Below are 17345 nucleotides of genomic sequence, written 5' to 3' on the forward strand. Positions count from 1 at the left end.
AAATTAACCATTTTATAAATATGTAATCTGAAATAGAGCATTCCATAGCCCAAATTTCAAATACTTCCTCTTCCCCTGGGAAGGTTTGGCAAGTTGTCAGCTCCTGCCGCCTATAAATTGGAAAATATTAAGTTATATGTATGCCACATGGTATAAGATAGCAACCAAAGCTATCTCAGATTCTATCAGAGGGCAAAGATGCTGGGTTATTAAAACTATGCAATTTTTGCTCAAACTAGAATGCAATGATTCAGTCCTGCAATATCAATTCTTGGACTATTACAGACTATTCTATGCAGTAACAATGGGATATCGATCAGATTTGTGGATCAATATTTGGGTCTACATGTCTGGTTCTCCCTACACCAATATCACATTGACAAGATAAATAAGACCAGTGGATAACTGGTGTTAGAGATAGGATGTGATCCTTGATACTCCTAGGAGAATAAGGTGATTGCCAAATCTATTGGTCAACCACTGCACACAGCTCTGTGATCCTAGATTATTCCTGGTCAAAGAGCTGTGACAAATCTTTTAGAAAACCTCATAACAACTCTATGAGGTATGAAATGTTATTATTCCAATATTACAGATAAGGAAACTGAGGTACAGGGCAATTAAGGTTACAGTGCTAATAGTTCAGGGCTCTTAATTTCTTATTATGAACTGAATCATGTCCCAAAATGCATATATTGAAGCCCTAATTCTCAGTACTGCAGACTATGACTATTTGGAGATGGGGCCTTTAAAAAAGTAATTAAGTTAAAAAGGGATGGTTAGGGTGGGGCCTAATCCAATGGGACTGGTGTCCTTATAAAAAGAAGGAATTAGGACACAGGCATGTATGAAGAAAAGACCATGAGAAGACAGCCATGTACAAGCCAAGGAGAGAGGTCTCAGAATAAATCCAACTCTGCCAGGATCTTGATCTTGGAATTCTAGCCTCAACTGTGAAGAAACAAAGTTAAATTTATTGGCCATAGACTGGGTATTTAAGACATGGTATTTGGTATGGAAGCCCTAGCAAACTAATACATCACTACGCTGTCTTTCATGGCAGTGAGTGCCAAATAGAGGCAGTTCCTTAGTAAGCATCCAGTGGCAAAATACTAAGCAGATTGTTCCAATGCCAGAATCTTTTAAAAATTTCAAACTGTTTATTTATTTATTTTTAAAATATATCTTTATTGATTTCAGAGAGAGGAAAGGAGAGAGAGAGAGAGAGAGAGAGAGAAACATCAATGATGAGAGAGTCATTGATCAAGCCCACAACTGGGGCATGTGCCCTGACCGGGAATCGAACCCTGATTGCCTGGATCCTAGGTCGACGCTCAACCGCTGAGCCACGCCTGGCCAGGCAAGCTGTTTATTTTTAATGGTAATATATTCACATTCAAAATACAAAAAGTATAAGAGTCTGGCTCTATCACTTACTAGCTCCCATATATCCAGGATACTCAGTTCCCTTCCAGACACAACTAACATTACTTGATTCTTTTGTGTCCTTCTAAAGATAGCCTATTCATTTAAAAACAAGTATGTACATGTATATTCATATGTTCCCTTCAGTTGCTTACTTTAGACACTGTTCTCTGTCTTAGATTTCTTTAACAGAGGTATCTTGGAAATTGCCTTTACATGGACAGATTTAACTAAAGACTGCTTGATCTGAATTGCAATGAGTTCCAGATATAATCTTTACTTACGTTTTACAAACAGGAGAAAGTGGAAATGTCTGAAGTCTTGTACATAAGGAATTCACAGAAGAATGTTGGTTTGTTAGGTGTAGAGAAGGTAATGGCATTTCTAACTCTTCTTCTAATTCTTCTAGAATACATAAACATTTTTAAAAATCATAATATTATGTAAATATTGAATAAAATTAAGTATAACAGAACTTTTTGTTAGAAACTATTATGTTTGATCATTATGTTACAACAAAAATTTTCAACAAAAACTTGGATTACTTGAAATACAAAATAACTGTTTTCATTCTCCATCTATATAAGGAATTACACATATATCACATGGTGTCTCAACTGTGATAGTGGTGGTTTTTAAAAAATCAATTAACAACTAAACTTTATTGAGTTTACTGTATGAGATAAATTCTAAGAGCTTTATAAGTAATCATGCTTTTAATTCTGACAACTTGTGTTGTCAGTACTTAGGAGATAGTACTACTTTAATCTCATACTAAATATTGGTAATGTTAAGTAAATAGTATTAATGACAAGTAATCCTTCATCTTAATAATTCTGGAGTCTAGCAGAGTTATGTATTTATAGGGTGGGCTTGACAAACTGATCCTCATTTATTCCTAAATAGTAAGTTTCTATCACTTTCATAACTAAAGAAATAAACTTCCAAATAGATGATTAATGTGATCCAATTATAAATGTAACTAAACAACAATATCATCAACAGAGTTAAGAATCAACACAATTTGGCATTATACTGGAAAAAAGATCATTCTAAGACTCCAAATATGATAGAATTATAACATTAACAATGATAGGATTGCTTTGGGAGATTAAAAAGTTAAAGTTACAAAAATGTAACAAGGATCAGCTAGATTGCTTATTCTGAGATAAAATATACAATTTTATTTACTAAGTTATAATATTATAAGATTTCTATTTTTAATATCAATGCTATTTCCTCCATTTTCCTTTCTCATTCTTAGTAACTCTGTGTATTATTCAGTTTTTATGCTAGAAGGATAACAAGCTAAGATAGTAGCACATGTAAAGGAGCAGATAAGAGAGAAATAGTACATACACCTTGGATTACAATAACCAAATTTTAAACATGAAAACTGTCTCACAGTAGACTTTGTATGTGAACACACTGTACTTTGATATCATATATAGGTGACCCCTGATAAACTCAATGATTTATTAGAAATTTCTACCTGGTTCATGGCGCTCTGGTTCGCATTGGCTTTGGATGACCAAAATCTCCGTGGAGCTGCATTTTATATCCTCAATGTCAACTGCGTGCTTGTTAGTAAGATCTGGAACAAGAAGGAAGGAAGTCTACTGTCAGCCAAAGTACGACTACATTAGATGTTTTGTAACCTCATTCATTCCTCTGTGGCAATGACTGTCTCATTTAGTCACCATCAGAATCAAGTAAAGGCTCGGAGTGTAATACCACAGTCATCCAATCAAGTCTCTTGTTGTTTCCATTAGCACTCATAGACTTGTGTCCTGCTGAAAGCCCATGGCCACCCTGCAATTCTGAGCTCTGCTACAGTTTCAAGTTTCGGTATAAATTTGATTCACTTACTCAGTTGGTTTTTCATTCCCTTGCTTTGACTTGGAGGCTGATCAGTAATTCCTTTGATTTAGTCCTGTCTTCAAAAATTCCTTCAAGTCTGCAAACATTCCTGTTCTCAGTGGGTATCACAAATCCCCCTTCACTACTCCCTAATATTATATGTCTCCCATCATTCCAACTGAAATTTATGAGAGAGGAGTTAAATATGTAGGCTCAAACTGTTGTCAAAAAGAGTTTAACAATATTTACTAAGTCTAACTGGGGTGAAGCCATAGAATAGTCACAGGTATCTTAGCTTTATTTGTGTAATTATCTTGAAATGGTTAGATTAATTTCAGAGACATTTTAAGCTTGCAAGAATATAAAGAGAAAGATGAGAAAAGTCTCATCAATAATAATTCAGAGATTTCACCATACAACCTACAGAACACTTTTTAAAAATCTGGAGGTTCAGCCTGGCAGGGCATGGCTCAGAGGTTGAGTATCGACCTAGGATCCAGGCGATCGGGGTTCGATTTCCGGTCAGTGCACATGCCGGGTTGCGGGCTCGATCAATGATTCTCTCATCATTGATGTTTCTGTCTCTCTCTCTCCCTCGCCTTTCCTCTCTCTGAAATCAATAAAGATATATTTTTTAAAAAATCAAAAAAAATCTGGAGGTTCAGAAAAGAAGTTTAATGAGCAAGAATTTTTATGTCAAACATTGTAGTTTTTATAAGTAATAAATTTTTAAATTAATTCTCACCTCTTTTGAAAAGTTTTTTGTGTTCACTTTCATCTTCATAAGTTATTATTTCTGGCACTAAGTTTAATGACTCCTTCAGTTCTGAAAGTGATGGCATACCAACTTCTTGTTCAAGGCTTGGAGGTATTAATTCACACTCAGAAAACATTGATGGCTGAGATGATATATAAGTAAAACAAGGTTTCAGTTAGGTTTTCCAAATAAATATTCCTGAATTCATAAACAGATATATTTGTTTAATTGTTGTACCAAATTTTAAACTAAAAACACCCTCAATTTTTTTAATGCTATGCATACCCTTAAAAAATAGAAGTGTAGAAGCCAAAAAGATATTCTGCTACATAATAAACAATGTTCTGAGTAATGTCCCGTATGGTCACTAATTACATTAGTGATGTACAGTATCCCTAGATGCAGGGATATCTTCTTTTGGGCTAATAAATTTTTTAAATTCTAAATTAAAAACAATCACTGCAGCAGATGAGAAATGGTGAATGGGGAGAAGGGAAAGGGGGAGATGGAATGGAATGGATTTTTGCTGTCCTCCCTGGAATGTTTCTCTTTCGTTGCTACAGAACTGGACGCCTCAACAAGTGAGACTATACTGTGTGCCCCACTCTCAGAGTTAATGGGGGAGCAGAATGGGGAATGGAGAAAAGGGGTTAATAGGTGAATTCATATTTTTACCACATGTTAAAAATTTTTTTAATTACAAGGAAACCCTTTAAATGCCTTAAGACTTCTACATCTATATCTGTATATCTTTATCTGTAGCTATCCCTATATCTAATTTATATCTGTATCTCCTTTCATTGTTTTTAGAAAAGCCCCAAATGTAAAACACTTTCAGTTGTTTTCAAATATGTTTAAAGTAATTTTGTAAATGCATCTAATCTTCATGGGCCTAGTTTTTTGAGCTTATATACTGCAAAAAGTTATTCGTACTCTCAACTGCTAAAATTCTTCACAGACTAACATTATAAAGCAGTTCTGTGTGCTCTTGGAATGGGATGCTAAAAAAGCGGGGCTAACTGGCCTTTAATGTGCAGAGGTGCTACCTTCCTTACTAATCACCGGCAGCACCTGAAATGCAGTCTCAGACCATCCTTATTCTCTCTCCTTCAATGAGGTCATTTCTCTTATAGTTCAAGCAACTCACAAATCAAAATTTCTAATTTGTATCCAATTTTTAAAAAAATCCTCACTGAACCCCTGGAAGGCATGGCTCAGTAGTTAGAGTGTTGGCCTGCAGACCAAAGGGTCCTGGGTTCGATTCCAGTCAAGGGCATGTACCTGTGTTGTGGGTTTGATCCCTGGCCCCTGGTCAGGGGTGTATGGGAGGCAACCAATCGATGTGTCTCTCTTACATCAATGCTTCTCTCCCTCCCTCCCTCCCTCCCTCCCTCCCTCCCTCCCTCCCTCCCTCCCTCCCTCCCTCCCTCCCTCCCTCCCTCTCTAAAAAATCAATGGAAAAAATATATCCTCAGGTGAAGATTAACAACAACAACAAAATCCTCACTGGAGGGTATGTTTTTATTGATTTTGAGAGAGAGAGGAAGAGAGAGAAAGAAACATCAGTGGGTTGCTTACTGTAAGTGCCCAACCAGGGACCAAACTCCCAACCTAGGTATGTGCCCTGGCTGGGAATTGAACCTGCAACCTTTTGGCGTATGGAACTACGCTCCAACCAACTGAGTCACCTGGCCAGGGACTAGTCTCCAATTTTTAAATTAGAAAATAATCACTTAATGTCCCATACGAGGCTTAATGATTAAAATCATTAGGAGAGGTTTTAAAATTCCTGATAACTGGGCTGCACACCAGAGCAATGAAATCAGAATGTATCTGGGTAGGACCCAGGCTTCAGTATTTTATTAAAATTCCCCAAGTAATTTCAATGTGTTGCCAAGGTTAAGAACTACTGTCTTAGAAGTAAATTTGATTTCTTCCCAATGCGTTCAACCCATTATCAAGTCTTTTTAACTTGATAATAGTAGATGGTCAAGGTATATTACTAAATTCTTTTAAAGTGTGCTTTACTACTTCTATAAAAATATTACTGAAAGCAAGTACTATAGCTTCATTTAAACTTACTGTATCTTCTAGCTTCTCCTGACAAAAGTTCTCTTTATCCATGTAAGAATCTTCTTTCATAAGATCTTTAAAATCTCCTTGAAAAGGAAAGCATTCCCTTAACAAAAAATTAAAATAATAAATTAGTCTTTACTAATAGCAAGTTATATATACTAAAATGTAGCCAATAAAGATACAGAGTGATTAAAATTAGAGTTGAGGTGGAGCAATGATAAAATATTATTACTGGTAACATGTAAATTTGTGAGCATACAAAAAATATTTTCTCCTCTTGGAAAATATTTACAACATTGGGCAGTTAAGTACCTGAAAAAATCAGCTTCTCTGAAGACCTGTTCTTTGAAATCTAAAAGGGGGTCCTTTATCGAAAACGGTTTTAGCCTACTCAACAGAGAATGCACGGTTGGTAGATGACTTTTATAGGCCATCAAATTATTTGTGAAAATTAATTCTTCAGCATCAATAAGCAAATCTGAAAAGAAATAAGAAATATAAAAGAATAAGAAAAAACCTGAACATTATCAAAGGATCTAGGTAGTTACTGTAGTAAGTCATTAGATAAAGTTGGGGTTTTCAAACACATATTTAATTCTTTAGTTGTTCATTGTACTGTGCATATAAAGCATGTAGCATAGTACTGGTAAACAAGTAAAAGCTCAATACATTTTGATATTATTTAGTACACTGAGTAGTAACCAAATATCCTAAAATAGTTATAATGGCTCATAATTTTTCAACAAAAATTAGTTTAATTAGTGGAGAAAAATCTCTTGTGGCCTTATGCTTCAATATAGCCAGGGGCAGCCTAAACAAAATTGTAAAGAAATAGAAGCACTTGACATTTGATGACTGCAGTTTTTTCTTCTCTGCATCGTTTTGCTTCTTAAGGTCTCCATTTCATCCTGAGACTCTGACATGCAGAAAATGGAGATGGTCTGGAAAGCCTACAGGTGAGACCAACATTAGTTCTAGCACTCTAAAGTTGTTCAAACATGTTGCTATAAAATTAGATACCATGGCCCTAGCCAGTTTGGTTTAATGATTACAGTGTTGGCCCTTGGACCGAAGAGTCCCAGGTTCGATTCTGGCCAAGGGCATGCACCTATGTTGCAGGCTTGATCCCCGGCCCCAGTTGGGGCACGTGTAGGACGCAACCAATTGATGTGTCTCTCTCACATCGATGTTTCTCTCCCTCCCGTCCCTCTCTTCCCCTTCTACTCTCTCTGAAAAGCAATGGAAAAAATGTCCTCAGGTGAGGATTAAAAAAAAAGTTAGATATCATGAAAGGTATATAGCAAAGTATCTACTTGATAAGTGTGATATACCTTCTATATTAGGAAACACTACTGCTAACAGTTAATTGCTGGGATAAATTTCTGCTCTGTCCCCATCCTACCACGTTTGGGTTACTTTAGAATCTTTGCTAATTGTGTCAGGGCTTTAACAGTTTCTGAACTAAGGGAGGAAATAAAAAACCTGGCCCCATTCTTCAAAAAGCTCTTGAGTGGAAAAAGGAAAATGTAAGCTCCAATGAGGAACTACTCAGAAAGCCAAGCTCCCAAAAGTAAAAGGTACCTCGAAGGGGAGCAATGTGCTCTTGTTCTGGGCAGTGGTGTTTCAGTGAAGTAACATTAGAATGGCATGAGGAGGGACAGCATGGAGTGATGTCTCCCTACATCACTGGTAACCAGGTACGTAATAAATATGTAACATAAAGCAGCCAGGGACCATCACTTTGACTGCTGCAAAACTGAAGTGTCAAAAGAGAAGGTGTTATATAAATCAGCTTCCTAAGAGATAGTTTATCTGTTAAGTTCCTGACAGTCTTGTGGCCCAGAGCTTCCAATTGCACACCAAGAAAACTAGCCATCAGTTCCATGTCTAGGCAGGGCATAGCTGAGAAAATTTAAAGGTGGTTCATTTGCACATCCATTATGTAAATTTTAATGAAGCTATATTAATAGTAAATATCCAAATAGCATTTGTTTATATCCCCATTTTCACATTCTATTTTCAAACACAGACCGTCTAGCCATCTTCCCTTCCTACAGGCTCATCCTGGTGTTTCTGGGAGTCCTCCAGGACATTTTCAACCACCCTTTTTAGATTAAACCACTAGATGGCAGCATAACACAACAATTAATGTTCATCATAACTATACAAAGGTAGTTTTTTGTTGTTTTTAACCAAGGGTGCTACTTCCTTATATTCTTATGGCTATACAGCATTATTGCTGCAACTCTATTATATGTACCAACACAAATATGAGGAGACTGTTTTCCTCTATTGGAGAAGAGTGTTTAAACTGTCACAAGGAGGGAAAAACTTGCTAGTTAACTATGGAAAGAAGATAAGTTTATTCTTTGTAGAAATACTTTTGTCTACCTAAAAAACCCAAGATAACTAACTGAAAACAAATAAAGGTGTTCACTAAGTGCTGGTAAAAATTATAAAATGAATACATATAAAAACCTAGCAAAAAAAACTAATGGAAAAACTCATTCATAATGGCTACAAATATTAAGGAAAAACGTAACAAAAATGTGCAGAAAGAATATGGAGGAACCAGAAAGCTTCAATGAGGATAATTTTTTAAAAACTTAAAGACAAGATAAACTCTTTCCTGGCTAAAAAGAGTAGCAATTCTTTAGAATTAAAAATTCTAAAAAGTCCCAGTTACATTAAATTTCTCAAGAGGTCTGTTTTGGAACCTGGAAATTTGATTATGAAGTAAGTCTGGGCCACTAAACACCAGTAATTTTTAAAGTGCAAGAAAAAATATTGCATTTTTTTGCCCACCACATTGTATATTGTACTACAACATAAGTAGTAATATACCCAGTGACGATCAGGTTGGTGTGAACAAGGTATTCTCACACCATGCTAGTGAACATATAGCTAAAAAATATACCAAGTAATTCCATTTCTAGGGATCCACTTTAAGGAAGTCATTGAAAATGCAAACATACATTTATGTACACGTTTGAAATTAACGACATTAGTGTTGTCAAATGTAAAAATCATAAGTAAGCTTAAAAACTGCAGTCATCAAAAACCATGCTTTTGAAGTCAACTTAAGTATATGATGAAATATTCCCAAGATAATGTTAACATTTAAAAATAATGTAATGCATATACAGCATGATCACAATAGTAAAACAATTTATGTTTAGATTATAGGACTATAAGTTTTTAGTAAAGAGACATTCTATATATTTAAGATGTAAATATCTTAATAGTTGTAGAAAAACATTAGTAAAATTCAATCCTCATTCATGGTAAAAAGCTCTTAGCAAACTCAGAACAAAAGGAAGCTTCTTCAACCCAATAAAGTAAATTCTCTAACATTTCACCACTGAGAATGACATAAACAATGAAATGATATTTACGTCATTTTTCATGGCAAAATGTTAAAAGATTTCCTTTACTGTCAGAAACAAGACAAGGATGGAACTATCACTGCTTCTGTTGAACAATGTACTGGAAGTCCCGGTAAGCACAGTGAGACGAAAAAAGATATAAATGTTGTAAAGGAAGAAACAGATGGCCAATGAAATCACTATCTCAGAGAGATATCTGTACTCCCATGTTCACTGTAGCATTCATAATGGCCAAGGTATGGGAACAACCTAAGTGTCTGTTGACAGATATGGATAAAGAAAATGTGATACACACACACACACATACACACACACACGGGAATATTGTTCAGCCTTAAAAAGAAGGAAATCTAATGAAATAGGACCCCTAAGGAAAAATAGGATAAAAATAATTCATATGTATTTTTAAAAATATTTGTTTATTTTTCAATTACAGTTAACATTCAATACTATATTAATTTCATGTGAACAGCATAGTGGTTAGACATTTATGTAACTTACAAAGTAATCCTCCCCCACCATAAGTCTAGTACTGACCTGGCACCATACATAGTTAATAAAATATTATTGACTCGATGGGAATATAGGGATATGCTGTACTTTACATCCCTGTGACTATTTTGTAACTGCCAATTTGTACTTAATCCCTTCACTTTTTCCACCTTCTCTCCCAAACCCCCTCCCATCTGGTAATTATCAGTTTGTTCTCTGTAAGTATGAGTCTGTTACTTTAGGAAACTCAAGCATATTTTCATTCAGTGAATCATAAAGAAGATTCTGATTCTAGCGGACAATAGACATTATGAAATTTCCCACCGGTAGCTTCTAGTTTGCCACATTAATAATAACAGCTAAAGCCTGGTCGGGCGAGGTTCAGCGGTTGAGCATCGGCCTAGGATCCAGGAGATCGAAGTTCAATTCCCGGTCAGGGCACATGCCCGGGGTTTCCGGCTCGATCCCCCGTCAGGGGCATGCAGGAGGCAGCTAATCAATGACTCTCTCATCATTGATGTTTCTATCTCTCTCCCTCTCCCTTCCTCTCTCTGGAATCAATAAAGATATATTTTAAAAATAATAATAACAATAATAGCTTTGGGTAGCCTGTTATTTTTTGCAAACCATCTTTTTACATGTACATATATATTATATGATCTGCCAAATTTTTTATAAGAAATTAGAAGAATAAATTCAAATAAAGAAATTATAGAAGAAAATTTTAAACCATGAAATTTTTAATAACTGTCCCAAACTTGTACCACTTTTTAAGGGTAGATTTGGACTATGATCAAATCTTTTGACTCCAAATTCAGGGTCTTCCTACTATATTATGCTCTGAAGTTTAGTCTTTAATGCAATCGCTCTCTCTTCTGAAACTATAAGAGAGACTTAACTCTCTATATGTCATTACATACCTGTTTGCCAACACTAAAAATTTATACACAATTTATGTATCTACATAAAAACAGCATGCTCAAACTATAGCATATCTTAAATGATAATAGCAATTATATAACAAAGCCTTAAGTTTTTTCATTTAAAAAGGGAATGGGCTGTTATACAAAAAAGGGTTTTTATAAGGTTGGAGGAATTCAGCACTCTTTAGTAGTAAGAAAGATTTGGGATATATTTTGGATAAAATATACTTTTAATTATTATTTCTGGTAAATTTGTAAAAACTGGGCAAATTTCCTGACCTAATACTGAAATTATTCTATCTCTACTTTGAATTATGATTTCACATATGTGATGACATTGAAAATCTTCAGGATATTTTGGAAAATAAAAATAAGCATCACTTAATAATCTACTAATTTAGTGTTACACCAAATTGCTGTGTCATCAGATCTGTACTCAGGTGCTAATATTATTACAGCAACATGCTGTGAGCACACTATAATCAAATCTCTCAGGCTATTTTGAGGCCCAACATCCTTCACCTCCAAAAACCTAACTTACAATAAGGGGATTAATATGAAAGAGAAAATATTTCCCTAATGAGACAAAGCTTAGAATTATAATTCTGCAGGTAGAAATCTTTAATAAAATAAAAAAATAAATCTAAACAAATTCACCAGGATAAATCTGTATATTAGTAAGAAATGTTTTATAACAATGGAAATCAATGTTTTACCTTGGTCCTGTGCTTGAAATACTGGACATTTTTCTACACAGCTAATAGGGGTAAAGACTTCACTGTAGTCCTTATAGGTATGTAAGCTGGCTTCCTCAACTTCAATTTGGGAATCTGGGTTTGAACTTGGAACAATTTCTTCAAATTCACAGTTAATTGGAGTCACCATTCCTGTAATTATTTTCCTATGACATTATAAAATTACTGATTTTATGTATGTCCTATGTTAAAACATCTTGATTAATAAATAGCATATATTCACTGTAGAAAAAATACCAAATTCCAATAGATGCAGAGAAAAATTCATATGTACATTAAAGTTTGAGAAGCACTGATCCATAATCATTTTACTGACAAAGAAAGTGAGAGTCAGATCAAATGACTTGTCAAGTAGTATTTGACTTCTCAAAGCAAGACTTGAAATCCACATCTTTTAATTCATAATGCAAAGCCCTTTGCACTATACCTGTCCGCTTCCTCACTGCTTAGGAGTTCAGTCATGTAGTAGATACTTTGTCTTGGTCTTATGCCTTGTGATCTTATGATGGTCATCTTTTATAATCATTTAATTCTTATCTTCTTAATTTTTTCTATGTTTATATATTATCTTCCCAATCTGGCCTTTAAATTCTTAAATGATAGAAATGGTACATTGGGCTTCTCTGCATTTAAACTGGTTCTTTCTTTCAAGTGCAACAAAGGAAAACTTAAATTACTAAAACCTGAAAATGTGAATAATAACTAAATCCTTCCTGGGTCTGATAGCATTCTTTGCATGAAGTGAAGCAACAGGGTAAATTGTTTACATTTGCGCTGAAATCTCTAATTTGCATCTACATTAATAATGTTGACTAGGTTAGATGTTCTTCCTCACATTATACTCTGCGTTCCTATGTCTGCCATTGTACTTCCCACTCTGTATTGGAATTATGTATTTATAAATCTCTATTTCATATTTTCTTGTGTTCTTTGTGAGTAGAGTTGTCTTATTCATTTTTGTATCCTGTATCCAGCACACAGGATGGGATCCAGTAAATATTTGATGAATGACTGAACTAATAATAAATAACATTCTGACAAGGTATGTTAGAAAGCAGCCTTACATCTGCATTTATACTACAGGGGAGAAGACCTATTTTAATACAAAGGACTTTCTATAGACACTTTCTACAAAAAGTGTACTTACTGCATAAAAGCATAATAACATATTTGCTTTATTTCTGCATGTCTTCGTAACACAAAATGCATAGAGAACAATTAATATATAATAAATGAGGGAAAGATAAAAAGAGGATGTAAAACACATCTATTAACCTCTCCTCTGTGGTCAGATTAAGGCTTTTTTCTTCCGATAAAAGAAGAAAATCTATGAGGATATAAAGGAAAGGATTTTCTCTCTCTAGTTGTCTGGAGGACTTACAGTTTATCTTCTAGATGTACAAGGGAAATTTGAGGTTAAGGACACATACTTCTCAAGGAAGTCCTCCACAGTGAGACTTGCTTTCCACTGGTCCAAGATTGAGCTATCTGTCATTCCCCAAACTGAAACAGCTGAGACTAGAAAGGAGAATGGTGAACATTACCTTCTAGAATTTTCTTTTACACTTAATACAAGGAAGCCAAACAGTCAGCTTTTACATTATGGCATTACTTTTATTTGTTCATAATGTCATTTTCCCCAAAGTTATACCAGATTCCAAATATTTAAACAATGATTCTCATTATTACACCCCCCCCCCAACCCTCAATTACAGCCAGAACAATATCACCGGCATATACCATCCTCATTTTTACAGCCTCTGCTTTGCTTATACAGCACTGCCTACCCAGAGAGTGCTGTTCAACAGCTCATGTTATTCCTCATGTAGCCTTTATTAACCATTCCAGCTCACTCTAATGTATTCCCCATGAAGGGCCATACTATTGTCAGTGGCACTCCCTCTGGTACTTAATCATATTCAGTCATATATTAAAATTTTATGTATCTATACTTGTCTCCCAAATTAGACCCTTGGTTCTTTAAGGAGAGGAACCATGTCATATACTAGTGTCAGAAGAAGCAACTGAGTAAAGTAAGTCAAATGACCTGTTTTTTACCACCAGTGTAACTTTTACTAGTTTTGTTACCTTGAACAAATCACTTAACATCTGAGTCTGTGCCTCAGTGAAAAAATATGAAAGCTTAGTGTACATCTTTTATGTAGAGCACAGGTTCTAGAATCACCCTGCCTGGATTTTAATACTTATACGGCTATTTATTAACTATATGATCTTGGGCAAATCTCTTAACCTCTTTGTACCTCAGTTTCTTTATCTACAAATTAGGAATAATAATGGCCTTTTCCTAAAAATTAAATGTGATAAGACATGTAAATTGCTTAGAACAGTACCTGAAATATTGTTAAGAGCCTAATAAATTTTAGGTGTTATTGTTATTATGATTTTTTAAAAGATGCAAAGGAAAATAAGTAGGAAGAAATTATGAACTCATTTTTTCCTTCTGCACTTTTCAGGAAGCAGTTTGGTGAAAGCTATTCCAGTCTGACTGAGACTTTCAATCCATTGACCCCCCCTTTTTATAATACTCATCCTCCCTCACGTCCTCACTCTCTTTCTCAGATGCTTTAGCTTCCACGGCCAGTCCCATAACCACTTCCCTACAAAGACTGTTCTGTTGCCTCTCTTTCCCTCGTACTGACTTAGAAAAACCCCTACTCTCACTTTGTGTAAGTACTCTAGAACAGCTGAAAATTATTGGGGTGGGGGGTGGATCTCTCAGCCATGCTGAATGAACTCATTTCAAATTATGATCATGAATTTCAAAAGGGCATACAACATCGACAGATAATAGTACACCTTCCTAATAAAACTGGCTTTCTCATTTTTTTAAGACAACTGTTTAACAAACACTCCCTCAAATTTTCAATACTCATCCCCCCACGCACTCTCAGTCTATGGCCTCACCTCAACATAGAAAATTGATGTAAATAAAGAACCACCTCATCTTTCACCACCAATTCTACCATCTTATTGGCTTAAGTACCTACAAACCCTGCCTTCTTACCTACCACTATGAAAGAACTATCCTGGCTCCTATCGAATACCAACTCCAACTGTGCTCTCGATACTATGCCCTTTTATTAAGTTACCTTATTTCTTTCCTGCATCGTCACTTTCTCTCTTTTTACCAAGATCATTTCCAATGGCAAACAAGTATTTTATAGTCTCTTTCCTCATCACCTTTTTTAAAAATCACACATTAAAAACAAAACAAAACATCTCTTTACCTCACTTCTCCATTAAGCTAGTGCCCCATTTTTCTATTTTCTGTCATAGCAAAATTCCTCAAAAGAGTAGCCTATATTCACCATCTCACACCCCACTTCTCACTCTCTTCTCAACATACCCTAATTAAGCTTTCTTACCCAATATTCTAGTGAAACTCTCTTACCGAGGTCATCAATGTCCTGCATTTAATGCTAATGGTCAAGCTAATGGTCAACTCACTATCCTTATCTTACTTGACCTTTTAACAGAGACCAGTGCTTTTGATTACTTCTCCCTTTTTGAGTCACTTTTTCTTTAGAATTCTACAGCACCACACCCATTTGGGTTTCCTATCTCACTTGTATTCTTAGGTGATTCCTCCTTCTTTATCACTTTTTTTTTTTAATATGTCTTTATTGATTTCAGAGAGGGGAAGGGAAAGGGAGAGAGATAGAAACATCAATGATGAGTCATTGATCGGCTGGCTGCCTCCTGCATGCCCCCTACTGGAGATGGAGCCCACAACCCAGGCATGTGCCCTGACCAGAGATCTAACCGTGTTCTGGATCATAGGTCGATGCTCAACCACTGAGCCACGCCGGCCAGGCTTTATCAATCTTTTAATTGTTGGAGTGTTACAAGGCTTTGACCTAGGCTCTCTGTTCTATATATACTCATGCTTTCAGTGATGTCATCCAGTTCCATGAGTTTATGTGCAATTTACATACCGAAGACTCCAATTTGAAGCACCAGTGGTGTTCAAGATCAATATAACCAATTGCCTTCTTGATGTCTCCATTTAGACGCCTAATATGCATTTTAACCTGGCCAAAGCAGAGCTACTGATTCCAACCACAAACTGGCTTCCTCATGAGCCGCCTTTTCCTATCTTAGGAAACAGCACTGCCACCCACCCAGTTGCTTGGGTCTAAAACCTAGAAGAAATTTTTTATTCTTCTATTTTTTTAACTCTCTCACTGTTGGCTAGACCGCTAAAGTAATACCAGTTTCAACCACTTCTCACATCTCCATTATTATAATCCACCATCATCGTTTATATAGAGTATAGATTCACCTAGTAGTCTAGATTCTGAATCACTGTAATAGCTTCCAGGCTGACTTTCCTGTCTTTACCCTTGCCTCCCAATTCCTATCCCTTCCATCCTCTAGACAACCAGAATGATTTTTCTAAAGCATAAATCAGGTTACGTCACTCTCTGTCCTAAAACTTTCCAATGACTTAACACATCAGCCATAATATAAACAAACTAAATAAATAAATGCAGTATGTTTTATTTAATTAGAAAAGCACTGTATTTTCTTAATTTACTGTGCTAAACTCTCAAATAATTTTTAATAGATTATTAAGAAATAAAAATAAAACATACCTCTCGTCCATGGCCTCCTAAATTTATAATCAGTAACTTCTGCATGGTAATTTCCATCTCGATATAAACATGAAGGGATTCGAAGCAATAAAGCATCTCTGCAAAACTTTTTTCTAACCACATTCTATGTAAGAAAGTGAGATTATAAAATCTTTTAATATATTTAACATATTTATCAATATTCAGAATATTAAAATTTTCTATTTAAAATTTACATATTTTTATTTAAAGGTACTATATGCTCATTATAAAATATTAAACAACACAGAACCACATACTGAGAAAATTAAGGTCCTAGTAATATCAGTTATAGCTTGGTGTATTTTCCTACAGTCTTTTTTTCTAGGTAAGGCCAAAATGGTATGTGTGTGTTTTGACAAAAAAATGGGATCACATCATTTATATACCATTTAGCAATGTGCTTTTTTTCACTTAGTAAAATATAGCTGTCTTAACTTTTGTTTTCTATGCCTTTGCATTATTTTACTTGTGACACCCATCAAATGTTTTTCTAATTTTAAAAACTCTAATAAATAAAATTGGTTCTTTAAAAGAATGTTAAGTCAGTTAAGCAAACTTATAAATCAAAGTTCTCTATAATTCTATTCTGCCTTTACTTTCCAGTTTTATCTCCCATTTCTCTCTAACACTGTCCTATTTAAATAGACTTGCCTCCTCACCACCTTCCTTAACATTTAGCAGCCATGTCCTTATCAACACCACGGTCTACAGTGCGCCTCTGAAAAATGCCCTCTACTCTCTTCTAGCTATCAAAATCCTATTCATTTTCCAAGGCTTGTCTTAAGCAATAGCTCCTCTATGAAGTTGTCCCTCAGTGATTCTCAACTTCCCACAGAGTTCATTAGTTTAGGAACTTGGACAAGTGACAGTTTCTTGCATTATTTCCCAAGAGTTTTATGTTTGCTGAAGGTGTTATAACATTAAATAAGGGGTCTTCTCTATCCAAGAATAAGTGGTACAAAGAAAAGATTGGTTAAAAGAACTTATATAAATGAGAACCAGTTGTTTACAGTACGAAGGAAAAACAGCTTGAT

The 17345-nt window shown here is 35.1% G+C and overlaps 1 protein-coding gene across 1 annotated transcript in view; it reads right to left on the reverse strand.

Moving 5' to 3' along the window:
- Positions 1–16357, reverse strand: part of SHOC1 (shortage in chiasmata 1) — a 45797-nt gene extending 29440 nt beyond the window's left edge. Inside the window, exons 1-8 of the mRNA XM_087822834.1 lie at positions 16291–16357; positions 13105–13192; positions 11636–11820; positions 6431–6596; positions 6110–6221; positions 4031–4184; positions 2918–3019; positions 1710–1818 (exon numbers count right to left, since the gene is read on the reverse strand). Of these exons, the coding sequence (XP_087678960.1) occupies positions 1710–1818; positions 2918–3019; positions 4031–4184; positions 6110–6221; positions 6431–6596; positions 11636–11820; positions 13105–13169 (893 nt within the window). The 5' untranslated portion in view covers positions 13170–13192; positions 16291–16357. The remainder of the gene's footprint in view (positions 1–1709; positions 1819–2917; positions 3020–4030; positions 4185–6109; positions 6222–6430; positions 6597–11635; positions 11821–13104; positions 13193–16290) is intronic.
- Between the last annotated feature and the right edge of the window lie 988 nt (positions 16358–17345).

The sequence above is a fragment of the Miniopterus natalensis genome, chromosome 12, assembly GCF_054644295.1.
Source record: "Miniopterus natalensis isolate mMinNat1 chromosome 12, mMinNat1.hap1, whole genome shotgun sequence".
Taxonomy (NCBI): domain Eukaryota; kingdom Metazoa; phylum Chordata; class Mammalia; order Chiroptera; family Miniopteridae; genus Miniopterus; species Miniopterus natalensis.